The 15,063-nt window shown below is 42.6% G+C and overlaps 1 protein-coding gene across 1 annotated transcript in view; it reads right to left on the reverse strand.

The window, feature by feature from the left end:
- DOCK4 (dedicator of cytokinesis 4) overlaps positions 1–15,063 on the reverse strand; it is a 1,616,764-nt gene that overhangs the window by 199,041 nt on the left and 1,402,660 nt on the right. The window contains exons 37-40 of the mRNA XM_086919301.1: positions 9,437–9,585; positions 6,342–6,428; positions 5,260–5,364; positions 397–538 (exon numbers count right to left, since the gene is read on the reverse strand). Coding sequence (XP_086775427.1) covers positions 397–538; positions 5,260–5,364; positions 6,342–6,428; positions 9,437–9,585 — 483 coding nt within the window. The remainder of the gene's footprint in view (positions 1–396; positions 539–5,259; positions 5,365–6,341; positions 6,429–9,436; positions 9,586–15,063) is intronic.

Raw genomic sequence — 15,063 nt, forward strand, 5'->3', positions numbered from 1 at the left:
CTATGATTAGATGTGCTTGTTGTTTTTCTATTGTAATATGAGATTCTTTTTCTTGAGTGCTGAGGGCATACAGTCATGCTGTTATTGTCTACGCCTAAGCCTGGCAGCGCGGTTCAGCATTGGGGTGCAACTTGCATGCTCATATGGCTTATAGTTTACACACAAGTGTAGTTTAAGTCCATGCATAGGCGCCACCAGTTTCTGGTATCTTTGATGATGCCTTCTTGCTTAATCATTTCAATAAATTGTGTGATTTAAATTTCATAATAGGGAATATTATCGACTTGGTATATAAAACATTCATGCTGAGCCTCAGCAGAGCAGATGAACCTTGAGGCAAACAACCAAAGCATATAAGGCTTAAGTCAAGAACGGCTCTCTGGCAGGTATGGATACACTGTGCTTCTGCCTGAAAGATGGTCTCGTCGGGCTGGTTGGCGTGCTGCATGGCAATGGCATGTGGGAACTCATTCAGCATTCGTTGCTGGAAGGCCTCCAGGCGCTCATAGTCGTGTCCCCGGCACACAAATTCCTTGTTCTGAACAGGAAGCAGAAAAAGAGTGTTATTCAAAATCAAAGGCATTCCCGTCCAAAGACAGGGGAGATTCAGCGTTAACACTGTCTTTAAACTAGACATACGGTGCAAACAAATAGAGCAAACTTCGGATGTCAGTACATGTAATCCATTAAAATGTTCTGCGTAGCATGTGTTGTAATCCCTGCATCACATGAATGTAGTGGAAGCATATGTCCATTCCAGAACTAACAATAGTAAACCACAAAAAGTACAGGCTGAATACTCTATGGGCAGAAATGGCCCGCAACTCTCTACAGCTCGTTACGCTAACTCAACAAAAATACTAACACTGAAAGTAAACACAGGCATGCGTCAGAAATCAATAAACACGAAGCACATTTGCTCACTGGCACGCTCCGCGCCATGCTCCCCTGCTGCTGGACCCGCCGCGCAGAGCCCCTGAAAGCAGGCCACCTCGCACCTCTCACCCTCAGGGAGGGACAGGGGTTATTGATTCTGCTCCCGTTAATCCACGCGGCTGCAATATTCAAGTGCGCAGGGCAGACAGGGAAAGTACTCCCTGTCTGCCCTGCGCACTTGAATATTTGCGCCCACTCGCAGTGAGCAGTCAGTTCAACGGACAGACCGCCAGGAGCCCGCCTTCCCAATGGAAAACTGTCAGCCGTGGTTGCTCTAGCAACCCGACCATCGCCGGGGGTTCATCCCTAGCCGGGCCCGCTCTGCCGCCTTCACTGGAAGATTCCGGCTCTCTGACACTGTGACGGAGTCTGCGCCAGAGGACGTGAACCATGTTAAACATGCGTGCTGACCTCTGTCGTTAGAAGACGGACTACAACACGAGAAAGCAGTTGTTCATGACTGATATAGGTACCTCGGGAGATTTTGGTTTCACGCACTTAACTGTACAGCCGCTAATGCTTGGTTTACTATTCGAGTGTAGGTATTTGATATAATATAATGCGGACCCAACACAGAGGGTGGTAGCGAGCATTACAGAGAGTATTCTAATTTCGGCAGGAGTGTCTCAAATACGATGTACTGTTGGTGTCTGTGGTGAAATAGGCCCGGATCACAGAAGATGGAGGGTAGGCAGGAGGGGCAGAGAGGTAGGAAAATACAATGGTTGTAACAAATGTGACACTTTACACATATTTATGTATTGTTCATTACTTGGCACAGATTAACTATTTCAAGCTCAGGCGTAGTAAGATTTGCAGTGGTTGAAAAGATTTGCAGTGTCGTAGGATTATTTTTTACTTCTGCCGAAGCTAGAATTAGAATCCAAGTCCTCAGGGCAAAATATCAGCGCCCAGCCTCTTGCTTGCAACATGAACTGTGGAGGCAGAAGGCTGGATTTAACAACGGGTAGAATAACGGCATCATGGTTAGACTGGCGCTAGTTTAGTGTTCACTAAAATATTTCCAACGTATTTACGTTTTGACCAGTCACCAAGCTCAGCACATATCTTCCCATGAGGTGAAAACATGGTGTCTTGCTGACCTCTCCACCAAACTAGGTAAGACCCACCCTCCCTCCAAAATAATAATATCATCATTGATATTCTTTTGTTTAATTCTGCCTGGACAATGTCTGCAGCTCCAGTCATGGGAAGCTCGGTGCCATGGGGCACCAACATAATGACAAGGATCATGAACTAGCTTTTAAGCATTCTGTTTTCACTAGTGAGAGGTAGGGGTGGCATCCGTGCCCTGGTGTGATGTGTTCAACTATGTGGGAAAGCAGCATGAGCTGTGTGGGGGGACTGACAGGACTTGACTGGAAAGATCACACTCTTAGGATTTGTTCCTTAGTGTCAGGAAAAATCCAAGCCCTGTACAAACAGAATGTGGTCATTTCAGTTGTGTTAATTATTGCATCCCCCTAAAACTTTCCGTCAGACGTCACCAGCAGAAATCAGTAATTTTGCTTGGTGGAAATGGCCTCATTTCCATCTTCAAAAATATCTGAATAGGAGAACACTCCACTTTGGATTAATGGCTTGCTAAACACTATACCCTGACTTAACATACTTATAATCAGGGCTACATCTTCTACATAATGGTTTAGGGTTCCTGGGGTGCATCCTCACAGAGGTAGGAGGGACCCTGTTTATGTTTTTGTAGTCAGCACCTAAAGTAAACAAGGACAAACAAGGAGACTGATGGTGTGCACAAAATGGAAGCTGCAGAAACATCATAATGTATACCACAGCACAAAACGAACGGCATCTGCATGTGTGCGAAACAACACCCAACGCGGTAAACCTGGCTGTCTGAGAGGTGAAAACCGGAATATGAAATCAATTGTTTCCGCATTCAGAGCATCTTGTTGGAACAGTACTCTTGCTATTTTTTAACTCCACTGTGACTTTTTCCAATGCTATCTGTTTATGATGAGACTTTAGCTGCAATCCATGCCAAACCTTTACTGTACGGGTTACAGCTTTTTGGGTCCTCTGTTGGATCAAACTGCAGGAAACAAGAAATGAATACAACTGAATTAACCCACTCTGATCAATTGGGCTGTTTGAACCTCATTAGCCACTTATCATCTCATATCAAAGCAAGAGCGCCAGCTGGCGGCTGATGCCAACTGTGGGCAGAGCGATGGTGAGCAATGTTATGGAAAAGAGCCAACGCTGACACAGCTTTGCCATATGGGCTGAGCACTCCATCCACAGTTGCTAACATTAACAAGCGAGAGAATTTTCTGTTCTGTCAATACATATAACACCACATGCAGCTGACTGATCTCTCTGGGACACATGTGGTGATTGCTGATTGCTTGTCCACCGGCATATGCGTGTACACTAATGCATGCTCTATGATCGGCTGATCAATGCTGCGTTAGTGATTTTTCTCTGCTACCATCAGGAAACATAGAGCAGGACAACAGAATCAGCTAAAAAGAATAGGGGAGCAAAGTCAATATTGTGTACCGTTACTCAATAGGGAAGCTTGATGAGTGAAAGACTGCCCACAGGATTATGACCACTTAAGAAGCTATCTTAAAAAAACTCCAAAGAGCTCAAGAGTCAAAAGTTTTTTAAGATTCACACTATTCTGTTGATTGGCCTACACATCTTCAATGTAGTACCAAAAACGTAGTGTTGAATCAAGCACAATTAAAGTGATTAGTGTGTTCTGTAATAACAGAGAACAGCTGATACACTTAACAAAAGTGAGCCTGTCTAGTTATCATACGCCTTGTATTTACACTTCATTATGTATTGTTTATGCCTGTGATTTGCTTCTCCCCCAAAGTGCCTTTATTATCAGCCATGCAAAACTTGTCTGCTTTTGAGTAACTATATGAGACTATAATGTTTAGTTCTGGGTTAGAGTGTGCATCAGTACAGTGGACGCGATGTCAGAAAGCAGTAAAAGAGAAGTCACTTCCATGTTCTAAGCAGAGTATCCGTAGTCACAGTTTCCCTGCAACAGAGGGTATGGTCCTATTTGTATGCTTTCATATGGACACAATTTGCAGAGGAAAAAGGTAGTTGCTCAAAAACCAAGCAGCCGCCAAGTTGAGCAACTGCAGTGAATGATATTTGAGTCAGTCGGTGACCTAAGTATAGGTTTGTAACTCTGTCCATAATAGGTTAGAGGAGACTTCAGAACCAAATCTGATTAGTTCTGCCAGTTGTGTTCAGTAAGGGTGCTAGGTTGGCAGTGTCGACTTCGCCATGACTTTGTCGTTGCATATTAGGAAAAAATGAAGAGTGGAAAAATGCAGCCCCACTAGGCCCTAAGAATGATGATATTCATATCTTGCCCTCTGTTTTGTTCAATTAGATTCCCAAAACATTATCATGGGTTTTCAGGGACACAGAGATTAAGGATTGCTAAATCTGACCTTTCGCTATGATGATACAGTTTGCCATCCTGAATGTTGATTGAATTAAGGTATGTGGTCATTTAACATGAAGTTTAGACCAGAATTTATTTAGAAAAATTAAACTGCCGTAATACTTTCTTATTAAATCTTAGCAGTTGCCTACCAGTTTCCTGATGAAAGTGAAAATAGGAGACACTGCATTCGAAAATTAGATAACTGATTCATTTGTAGACCTGTATATATTTTGGTGACGGATTGTACCATAAACGAATAACAAGCAAATATTAAATTAGTGATTATTAATCTAATTGCCTTATACTCCTGCTAATAAGGTATGCATTTTTCGCCAATAATCACTTTATTTGGCCTTATAGATTTAAAAGCTATTCTTGGTTAATTTCCTATTTAAAGTTCAGCACGTGCTGTATTTATGCATAAAGACTTTGTGAAGAGGAGTGCAATGAACATTTGAATTCCCACCAGTATAATTTATCAGAAAGGTAGGAACCTCCAGGGAAACTATCATCTTCTAATGTTGAAGGGCACATATTATAACCAAAAGGTATTTGTGATCTCTGTAGTTTGGGGGAAATGGAGGTGGATGTGTTTGATTCTCGATCAATGCAAAGAATCACAAGCAAGTTTCTTCATATTTCCACCTCATATCGCCATAGGCTTAGCACGTTTTTTTTAATCTCATTGGAGAATTTAACTAGAACAGAGTGAGAAGGGATTTTTAAGAGCAGGGTTAACTGGGCAGCTCCTGCGGTCGTGTGCACTGTATTTCTTGGTATGTCAAGTGCAATGACTGTATCCTTGATGACACATTAACAAAACAAGTAAAGAATGACATAAAAGTGATTCTGAAAACTTTACTCACTCTCAAGAAAAATGGAAACTTCTTCCCATAAAATCCAACCCTGAAAAATTCTGGCTCCAAACGCTGCTGATCCATAATTTTATCATAAAGAGACGCCTCCATCATCTGAGAAGAAAAAGGAACGCGTGAACAAATTTTCCCAGGAAGTTATTATAGATACTGCAGAGACAGAATAAGTTCACCACCCCGTTTTCCAACCAAAACATAACATACGGTCTGATGAATACCGATTCTTAAGTCATCAAGACCGAATGACTTACACATCCAGCATTTTTATCTATATCGCTTAATTTACTTATTCACAGTTCGAAAGAACAGATTCATGTATTGAACATGATCATCTTTTGCACCAGTGCAAACTAATAAAGACTATTCAAATGATTTGGGGACGGGAGGTGTAAGAATATTGTACGTTAAAAAGAATCATACTTCCCCATTGGCTAAGGTTTTATATTTGATCTGTTATTAATGGAGAAAACACTTTTCTAGGCATCTAACAGTGCAAAATATTACTTTCTAGTGACATTCTACGATGGTGGTGTCATTGTCAGCTTTGATGCTAAATCAGACAGTCCAGAACGCAAAGAATTCACCTACTTATCATTGACAGGGCAGTTACGTATGATTCTATGTTGCCTGAGTTTCATTTTTGAAAAATATAGTGCTGCACTCTAGAATGGATGGCAGTATATTTCTGTTGTTTTCAATAACTTCCCAGAAGCCAAAAGTTTGTCTTGCATTATTTTTATTTTACTTGGGGGAGTCATAACACACAAATATGCAGATGTCTAAAATCCATCAAAAGTGCCTGCAATAGCTTCAGGACAACAAATTCAAACTGGTCTTACATGGAAATAAATAAATGCAAAATTGTAGACCTCAATCGTTCTTACTTTTTTGTACACTGGCCATGTTTTTATGATACCTCCTCAGTTGCTTGTTGGTCTCACTAGTCATGATAAGGATCTCTAGCTTCTAGCAATGATTTCTCCTTTTTGTGTAGCTTTCATAGTCAATTTATGAATGGGCAATATGCAAGAAAATTAAACAAGACTCAAATATAATGCACCAGGCTACATTACCCTCATCTTGCTGAGATTTCTGTAGTCATAGTAGCTTTCATACTGCTCTGCAAGTTTCCTGCAGAGAATAATTCCATTTTCCCAACACTGAGAAAAATATAAAACGAAAAATCAGCCCAAGACGAAATATTCATTGTCATTTTACTTCACAATAATCATACATGCAGCTGTATTTAACCCTTGTGGATCTACAATACCATGTCTTGTAGTCATGATCTGTACATACTGCTTGTGGTTGCCGTTTTCTAGAGGGGACTAGAATACACATTCCCTGTATAAAATAATGAGATTGAAGGTCTAGCTGAACTCAGGCTACTATTGAGTGTCCAGAATTGTTTAATTTACGAAAAGACACTTATTCACAGAGCATGATATCACACAATTTTTATTAAGGGTCCTTTCTGAAAAACGCTACCTTCCCAAAGCACAACCATTGTATTGTAGGCTGAAAAGGAACGTCCAATAGTTTTCAGGTTGTTAGTAAAATAGGAGTAAGCCACCTTGCCTAAATTAGAATGTACCTCGTTTTCACAGCAAAAACAATCATCAAGAACAATGAAACTTCGGTGAGATAGATGCCAATTCAATTAAAGTATAACGCATTCTCTGCCCAAGATTTAATTACATTGTGTAACTCTCCTGTTAATGAATCTTTTGCCATAATCTGTTTAAAATGTTAAAAAGCTTTTTGAAGCTGTTTTAAATCATAAGCACAAACCGAAGATTTTACCTTATCTAATCCTATCGAATTCTGTATGAGTAGGTGGTATAATATTGCTACTGTACCATCTTGTAGTGAGTCTAAAAAGCAAAAGTCTTTTATCTAATCATTTTTATGAGTATTTAAAATTATTTTAATTCTGTATTTGTTGATCTCAGTTGAGGTCTGGATCAAATAAAAACATTTTTTTTACTGTTACTGGTGGGAAAGATGATTATCCTAGAAGAAAACAATTCAGTGCGTAAGAGACCCTCGTTCATTAAAATGACAGAAGTAACTTATCAATTCGTAAAAGCACATCTAAAGGTGGTAAAAGAACAGCATTTCCTTTACCTGTGGGGCTAAATACAAAGTGACAGAGCAGGACAGAGAGGACAAGGAGGTCTACATCCTTGCAGATGTTTAATCTACAAACCGAGATGAAGTCAAAGAGTGTCTACTTAATAACTCTATCACTTGACACTTCTTCTCACTGGGACTAAAAGGGAACTAAATGGCAACGGCAATATTCACCTGAAACATTTACTTTCATCTAAAATAACCATGCAATAACGTCTCAGAAGCACTGCAGCCCTCAGCTGCAAAAAGAAAAACAACCCTTACTCGTTTTCCATTCAGGTGTGTTGTGTCTATCCAACTTTTGAAGGTTGCATACGCTGATTATAGTTGGACCAGCTTTGTTTTTCCCCTACCATGATCAGCATTTTACCCTTTAGCAACACCAGCGGTTCACTGCTGTTCACTTTGGGGACTGTTAGAATAACAATCATCTTTTTTTTCTTCCTCTTACCAATTTGATTATATTGTTAAAATGTATTCTGGCTTTTCCTCTGAACGGTTAAACATTGCTTCAGCCACCAATGTGGACACAAGTCTGGGGCGACAGCACTATAGAAATTAAAGTTTTCAGAACTGCTTCTCAAGGTAGTTCATGACAATCTGAGATGACAACCTGGCGACAACGGTCCCAGGGATGTACATATTTATTTGCTGAATGTCCGGGCTTGAAACACACTGAGGAATACCGCCTAGTTAGAACCACAATTCAAAATACTCTGCTGCATCATGTGCGAAATCCAGTGTCTAGGCAAAAGCTGTCAATGACTCGCACCTCTTTCCCCCATGCTGTTAAAGACAGGGGGTGTTACACTATGTTAATTACTTTATTTCCTTTTCAGGCCAAGCTCAGTATAATGTGCTGTAACACCGGAGTGCCTTCTCTACTACAACAAATTCTCTATTACATTTGCCTTACATGTAAACACGCCCCAACATTGCATGAAGGCGCTTCCAAACATGCACATTTTCAGACAGCAAGTCGTAGTGATTGCTGGCAATTCTCGTCAACGTTTGCAACAGAGTGATGGGGCCAGTGAGTCCTGTACTGAAGTGAGCCACAGGAATCAGAAGCTGTGAAATAGTTTTTAAAGCATAACCACCAATTGCTTATGCTGTGGTGTTCCTAAGGATTCCTGTAATGTGGGGCTTGAATAAAATAAAATAAAATATGATGGTCCAAAGAAGCAACCATGCTGCCATGAACATGATCATCTCTGCTTGTTGTTCTCAAACCAGCTTAGAAATAGAGGATTGGTAGCAGTTAGGTGGGCGAAACTTTCAGCAGGAAAGGCTGGAACGCACTGTCCTTGACCCCAGTGCTGCACCATAAAATGGCGAGCCCAATTCAAGTTTGAAGTCTTGTGACCTTGATCCATACAGGTGACCACAATCCAAGATGGTAACTCCAATCCACAATACATACGCCCTTTCTCCCTTGTAAACAATCTGAAGTGTATCGCCTTACACATTCGTTGTTTATACCATAAAACAAATATGTGATTAGCTTGATTGAGATTCTTAACTGTGCTTTAGTATCAGGAAAAAGGAGGTATTGCACACAGGATGATATTGCAACCAATAAAAATATCAAAAGAAATGCATGAAAGTGTGGAAAAAGCATAGATCCCTGCTAGTACTGTCATAAATGCTGCAGAAAAGTTTTATAGTTTCAGGTTCTGATGACACATTCAGGAAAGTTAGCTGTATCACAATTTCATTGTGCTCATTAGTGCAACCTCTTATTCTCAGTAGTACAATGTAGTCATTTACAATTCAGTACATTGCCTGCACGTTTTGTAGATCACTTGGCAAGGCAAGGGAATCACTTACACAACATTTCTGATTTAGAACGAGCCTTCCCTAAAAGCTGGATACAAATAATTTGTCACACTATGCCTGGAAGGGACTGTACAAGAGCATTACATAATCAGACACATTTAGAAATATCAATTGCCACACAAGGTCAGGATTTTCCTATGGATGCTTAATGTGTTTTCTGGATTAGTACATTAAACAATATAAAAGATGTGCTTACCTTTCCCCTGTCAAAGTTCTGAATTATGGTCAAGTGAAGAAACTCCTTGCGCTGCCACTCTGTTTGCATTGGATAGTTGAGAAATTCTCTCAAGGGCCGGTCAGACCACTCCAGTAACTCATCATAGAGCAGCAGAGTGTAGGCAGCCTCTGCAAGGCAAGGTGGACAAGATCAGACATAGGCAAGCTCAACCAGTGAAGAGAGGACTGATTCCGTGTATGACAGCCTTGAATATTACTCTACTTCTGATAAGAAGATTTGTTAACTGTGAGTTTGTTAAAGGGGCCTCAATGATGAGGAAGGATCTGGGTGTCCAGCAGAGTGCTTAAAGTTGAATGAGGTTATCAGTGGCGCTTGTCAATCCACATTCATTTTTTTGTTAGCATATGGAGAACTTGTTGTCGGAGTTCTTGAACGTACCATGGTACTGAACATTTATATTTGGAGTCTCATTTTTTTCAAAAGTGCTATTTCTTAAACAAGGTGGCAGTTTGAAAGGTTGAGAAGTTCCCCTTGGATGTGGTCCACAAGGAAATGCTTGAAGGAGAGGAATTTTTGTTATGAACGGCTATTATATAACAAAAGTGGGAAATAAAAACGGTCTCCCACTGTTGTCATTTTACCAATGGAAGAACTCACTAATCCTTGGTTCTGCCATCTCGCCTTGGTCTGTGAAGACCCTAGAAAGGTGGCAGAATTGCAACTTTTAGCCTCATCAACCTTCTACTGCTTCTTGTGGGTCTTCCCAGGCCACGGGGAGGTGATATAACACAGGCAGTATGTGGCCTGCACCAACCTCCACATTTCCTTGTCAGCAGTGCTGACCAGTCGCAATCCATGTTGACTCTCCCCTCTTACTGTGAGAGTAGAGCACACAGCTTTGGTTAGTAATGGGTAGGGGTGACACAGAGGGTGGTGGGGTTGGCTGGAGGCAAGTAATTATTTGTACATCTTTGAGGTGGAGGTAAAATATAGAAGGTGGCAGGGTTGGTTGGCAAAGTATGTATTTTTTACCCCCAATACAGGCATGCTTCTAAATGCAGACAACAATAAGGGTGGTTGGCAGGAGACCAATTATTTCTTTTCTCAAATTTGCCCAGCTGAGAAGATTAAATGGAGAAAGTGGTGGGGGTGGCTGGCATGAGTCCAGGTATTTTTGTTTAACACTGTGTGCAGGGTGGTAAAAATACAGGGTGGGTGTGGATGCTAGGATGACAGGAATTTTGTTTTAATCTTTGGGAGGGCATCGTCAGAACTTGTTCCTTCTTTACACTTCTGCTCTTGCAAGATGTTGAAAGCATGGGGCAGATAAAGGGGTCATACATAACATAAAAGTGTAGATAAGTAAAAAGTGAATAACAGGGATGATTTTCCGGATGGATTTATGAGTAATATCAGAGACAATTTGAGCTTTGTTATAGTTGTCTGTCTGATGATACTCAAAAACCAGAGGTGAAAATAATCCGGTTATTCACTGTTACCCATTTATTATTCTATATTTTCTTTTTCAGTCGGCCTTGGGGTTTGTAAAGTGGTCAGTACAATCATGGAGATCATGGTCTAACGCTGGATAGAGGTTAAGGCGGCTAGGTTCAGACTGAGCTTTTCTGTCTTCAATATCAAAGTTTTATGATGTACTGTTTGATGTTCATGGTGTGGAAGAGTGATAAAGAGATTAATTTACTGACTCAGTGCTTGAGTTGCCGAGAAATGTGGGACGGGTGAGAAGAATCGAGGATATGGGGGGTCTATTGGTCAGGTTAAGGGAGAGCAAGGTAGACTTGTGGATGGCAACAAGTCCTTCTCCTGTCATGTGCATGCTGACTAAGTGTCTGATGTTTTAGCCTGCTGGGAAGAAGTCGTCTAGGATTTTCAGTGAAGTAGGTATGAGCCATGTTTCTGGGATTAAGAGTGTGTCTACGTTTTTTTAGTGAAGATATTAGATATGTTAAATGCACGGTGAGATTGCTGAATGTGTGGTGAGAAAACTGAGTTGGAGGGATTGCACTTTTTGATGTCTGTATGTGCTAGCTAGAGAGTGGGAGGTGGATGCTCATATTCATGTTTGCTGTGTGTGTGATTAAATATTTTGGACATGAGTCTGGGTATAGAGTTTATGGAGTGTGAGAAACATGAAGCTGAAGGGTTACCTGCAGGACAAGGGTTCTGGCTCTAGACCCATCCTGGCCTAAACAGGCAGCGTCAGGCGAAATCCTTGTCCGTGTCCACCCTTAAAAGTGGACATCAGGGTAATAGAGTGTCCTCCCACATGATTGGCTGGCACGCCTAAAGTGAAGGTCCTTACAGGATGTAGAGGTGTCCACTGGGGCTAAATTATTTTGTCTTAGTTTGTGGGCACATTCTTTTGTATTGTGATATGTACAACTCTGTCAATTGTATCCATGTGCTTTCTCTTAAATGTCCATTTAATGACACTGGTGGTTCCTGTGAGGCAAAGTATTTCTCAAGTCCTGTGATGTCATTGTTAGAAAATGTCTGTCTTTGAAGTGTCAAACAAACATTTTGCGTTCCTCCCCCTCTTTTTATTACAACCTTTTTGTTGGCTTTAGGACTGTGGGCAATTTACCACTGCTGACCAGAGCCAACGTGCATTTGCTCTCTCCTCTAAATATGGAATAATTAGTTTACACCTGTACGGAATATTTGATTTGCTTGCAAGTCCCTTGTAAAGTGGTATACCATATACCAAGGGCCTGTAAATTAAAAGCTACTAGTGTGCCGTAGAGCTTTTTGTGCCACCCACGAAAGTAGCTTTCAATGTCTGTCTTATGCCTGCCACTACAGGGCCAATGTGGGCAGTTTACTGCCACTACGACTTGGCATTTAAAGCTACTTAGCAAACACAAGGAGATGATGGACGGAGCGCTGAAACTTTTCAGACACTCACCCCCAGCCACAGATCTGGGTTGAATCCATCATCATTCTTTAGCTCACCTCGCCACCTCAGTTCAAACCCGGCTATATGCAAATCAGACTTGACCCTGTGCGTTATGGGAACAGTCCTGCCCGAACTGCCAGGCCAGGTCCGCCCTGAACCAGAAACAAGCATCCTGGGACCGGTTTCTGGGTAACACCCATCATCAACAAGGCTAGCTTCAATCCAGTGGCAAAGTGAGAAAGGTACACATGTCTGGGCATACCCTGCCAACTTAGGGCGAACAAAACAAACACAAGGAGATGATGGACGGAGCGCTGAAACTTTTCAGAGATTCACCCCCAGTCACAGATCTGGGTTGAATCCATCAACATTCTTTAGCTCACCTCGTCACCTCAGTTCAGATCCAGCTATATTCAAATCAGTCTTGACCCTGTGCCTCATGGGAACAGTCCAGCCCGAACTGCCAAGCCAGGTCTTCCCTGATCCGAAAACAAGCATCCTGGGACCGGTTTCTGTGTAACACCCACCATCAGCCAGTCTAGCTTGAATCCATGTTTTACATGCCCTTGTAGTGATAAAAAGTCTATTTCGTTTTCACTACTTGAAGGCCAACCCCTCTCATAGGCTAGTATTTGGGAATTCCTGAATACACTTTTATGCTGTAAATCCTGATTAGAGAGGAGTAGCTTATTTGAATTTCGTGTGTTGGGAATAGTAATTATAAATTCTCCTCACTGGTGAAGTTAGATTTAACATTATTATTTTAAAAATGCCACTTTTAGAAAGTGGTATTACAAATTACTGGGGTAACCCAAGAAGGCCATAGGACCTAGGTAGCATATGGTACGTAAAAATAATTTGGCCCTACTGGCACGTAAAAGTGGACATTTCTCTGCAGTTGCTGCTCTGTGCCTGACAGCCTGTCTCCAGTACGCATCTGGAGGGGATGACAGCTACACTTTGTGCATTCCTCTAGACAGCCACAAAATAGGAAGGATAGGTGTGTCTAAGTACTCATCTACATACATCTGCTTTCTGATGGCTTTGCCTGGGCAGGATAGAAGGGAGAGGCTAACACTTCGCTGGGATAGGCAATGTCCTGTCCCCACACAAAGGGCTGATTTACCCCACATAGATAGCCTATCAGACAGGTCTGAGCTGAAAGGAAACCGCATGCACTTTAAAGAGCTGCTCTGAAGTACAAGTTACTCACCTTTGGTAAAGGCGATTCTAGCTGCAGATTCCTTAACGTAGAATTATCCCCAGGCGTGAGACTGGATCCAGAAAATGTTTCTTTTCCCAGCATCTCTGCCCGATGGTGGCGGCACTGCGTGACTCCGCCCTGAAGCCATCCACAGTCGTGATGAAAGCGAGTTCACATAAGCCCCACCCTGGCGCGCTGACATCAGTTTTCTTCGGAGAACTTTTCCGAACCACAAAGCGGAGCCATCACAAACCAAAAAATGTGAGAATATGGGAATAGTGTGCGAAACAGCAGACAAACCAAAAGGAAGGAAGGAAGCAAATGGAGGGGAACAGTCCATTCGGGAACGTGCCAGGCACCATGGCACCGAAAGTCATAGAAGGGAAGAGCAGTCACAGCTGCTGCAAAACAACCCCGCAAACAATACAACAGTCCCCTGGAGACCGGGAAAGCATATGAAAAACTGTGCAGCAGACGAAGAAGCCTGTAACCACAGTCCATTAACAGGGAAAGACAGAAGAGCAATGACAATTCACCCCAAGACAACACGACTAGGGGAGTCGCGTCCCCTGAAAGGAGCCAAGGCTGAGGCCCGCCAGGAGACCAACTCAGAGGACTGCCAATGAGCCAGAACTTCCAAACAAGGAAAAAGGAGAAGGCCCCCCACTGGAAGCACCAGAGAGTATGGGTGCCAGATCACCCATGAACCGACCAGTTACGTACCAGAAAGAAGGAATGGATGCAAACCCACCAACAAGCATCCCGCTAGGGAGGAGTGAAAGAGGGCACTCACAAAAAACAAGTCACCCAGAGGCAGGTGAGTGCGGAAGAGCAAGCAAAAGACCCTCGCAGAACGGGGAGGAAGGGTGGATCGTGAAGGAATCTACAGCTAGAATCATCTCTACCAGATACATCGTTACCGAAGGTAAGTAACTTGTACATCTGATAGAGACTACTAGCCGCAGATTTCTTAACGTAGAATACCCACTAGGGAGGAGGTCTGCGAGAGGGCCCCACCAGCCTGGACATGTCAGTTGGTCCCATAGGGCACGAATCAGACGGACAGGGCGCGGAGCCCTGTCCCCCCAGCAAGGGGAACCCCTACAGTCAGAACACCACCGATCCCAAGGGGGAGGCGGAAAGCAGAAAGGAAGAGGAATCCCGTGCACACTCTGTAGTGGAAACAGGGGAAAGGCAAGAGGAGGCTGAAGCACCCCACTCCTACATCAGGCAACAAAAACCTCCATCCATGTCCAAGGCAAGGAAGAGGAAGAAGATCCACCCAGAGGCGCCAAGGAGACGAGGCAGAAAAAAGCAAGTCCCCCCTCACCAGGAACACATCACGTGAAGAAGGCAGCTGATCCTACCACAGGGAGAGTCAATAGACCAGAACAGCGCCTACAACAATAAAGTAGGCCGAAGCAGAAAGAGCAGCCCGGGGACACCCAGAAAGACCGGGCAGGGTGCTCCTGAAAGAGGGAGTAAAAGAAATCCATCTCAGCCACCAAGACAGAGCCAGAAGGT

The sequence above is a fragment of the Lissotriton vulgaris genome, chromosome 1_1 (assembly GCF_964263255.1).
Source record: "Lissotriton vulgaris chromosome 1_1, aLisVul1.2, whole genome shotgun sequence".
Taxonomy (NCBI): Eukaryota; Metazoa; Chordata; class Amphibia; order Caudata; family Salamandridae; genus Lissotriton; species Lissotriton vulgaris.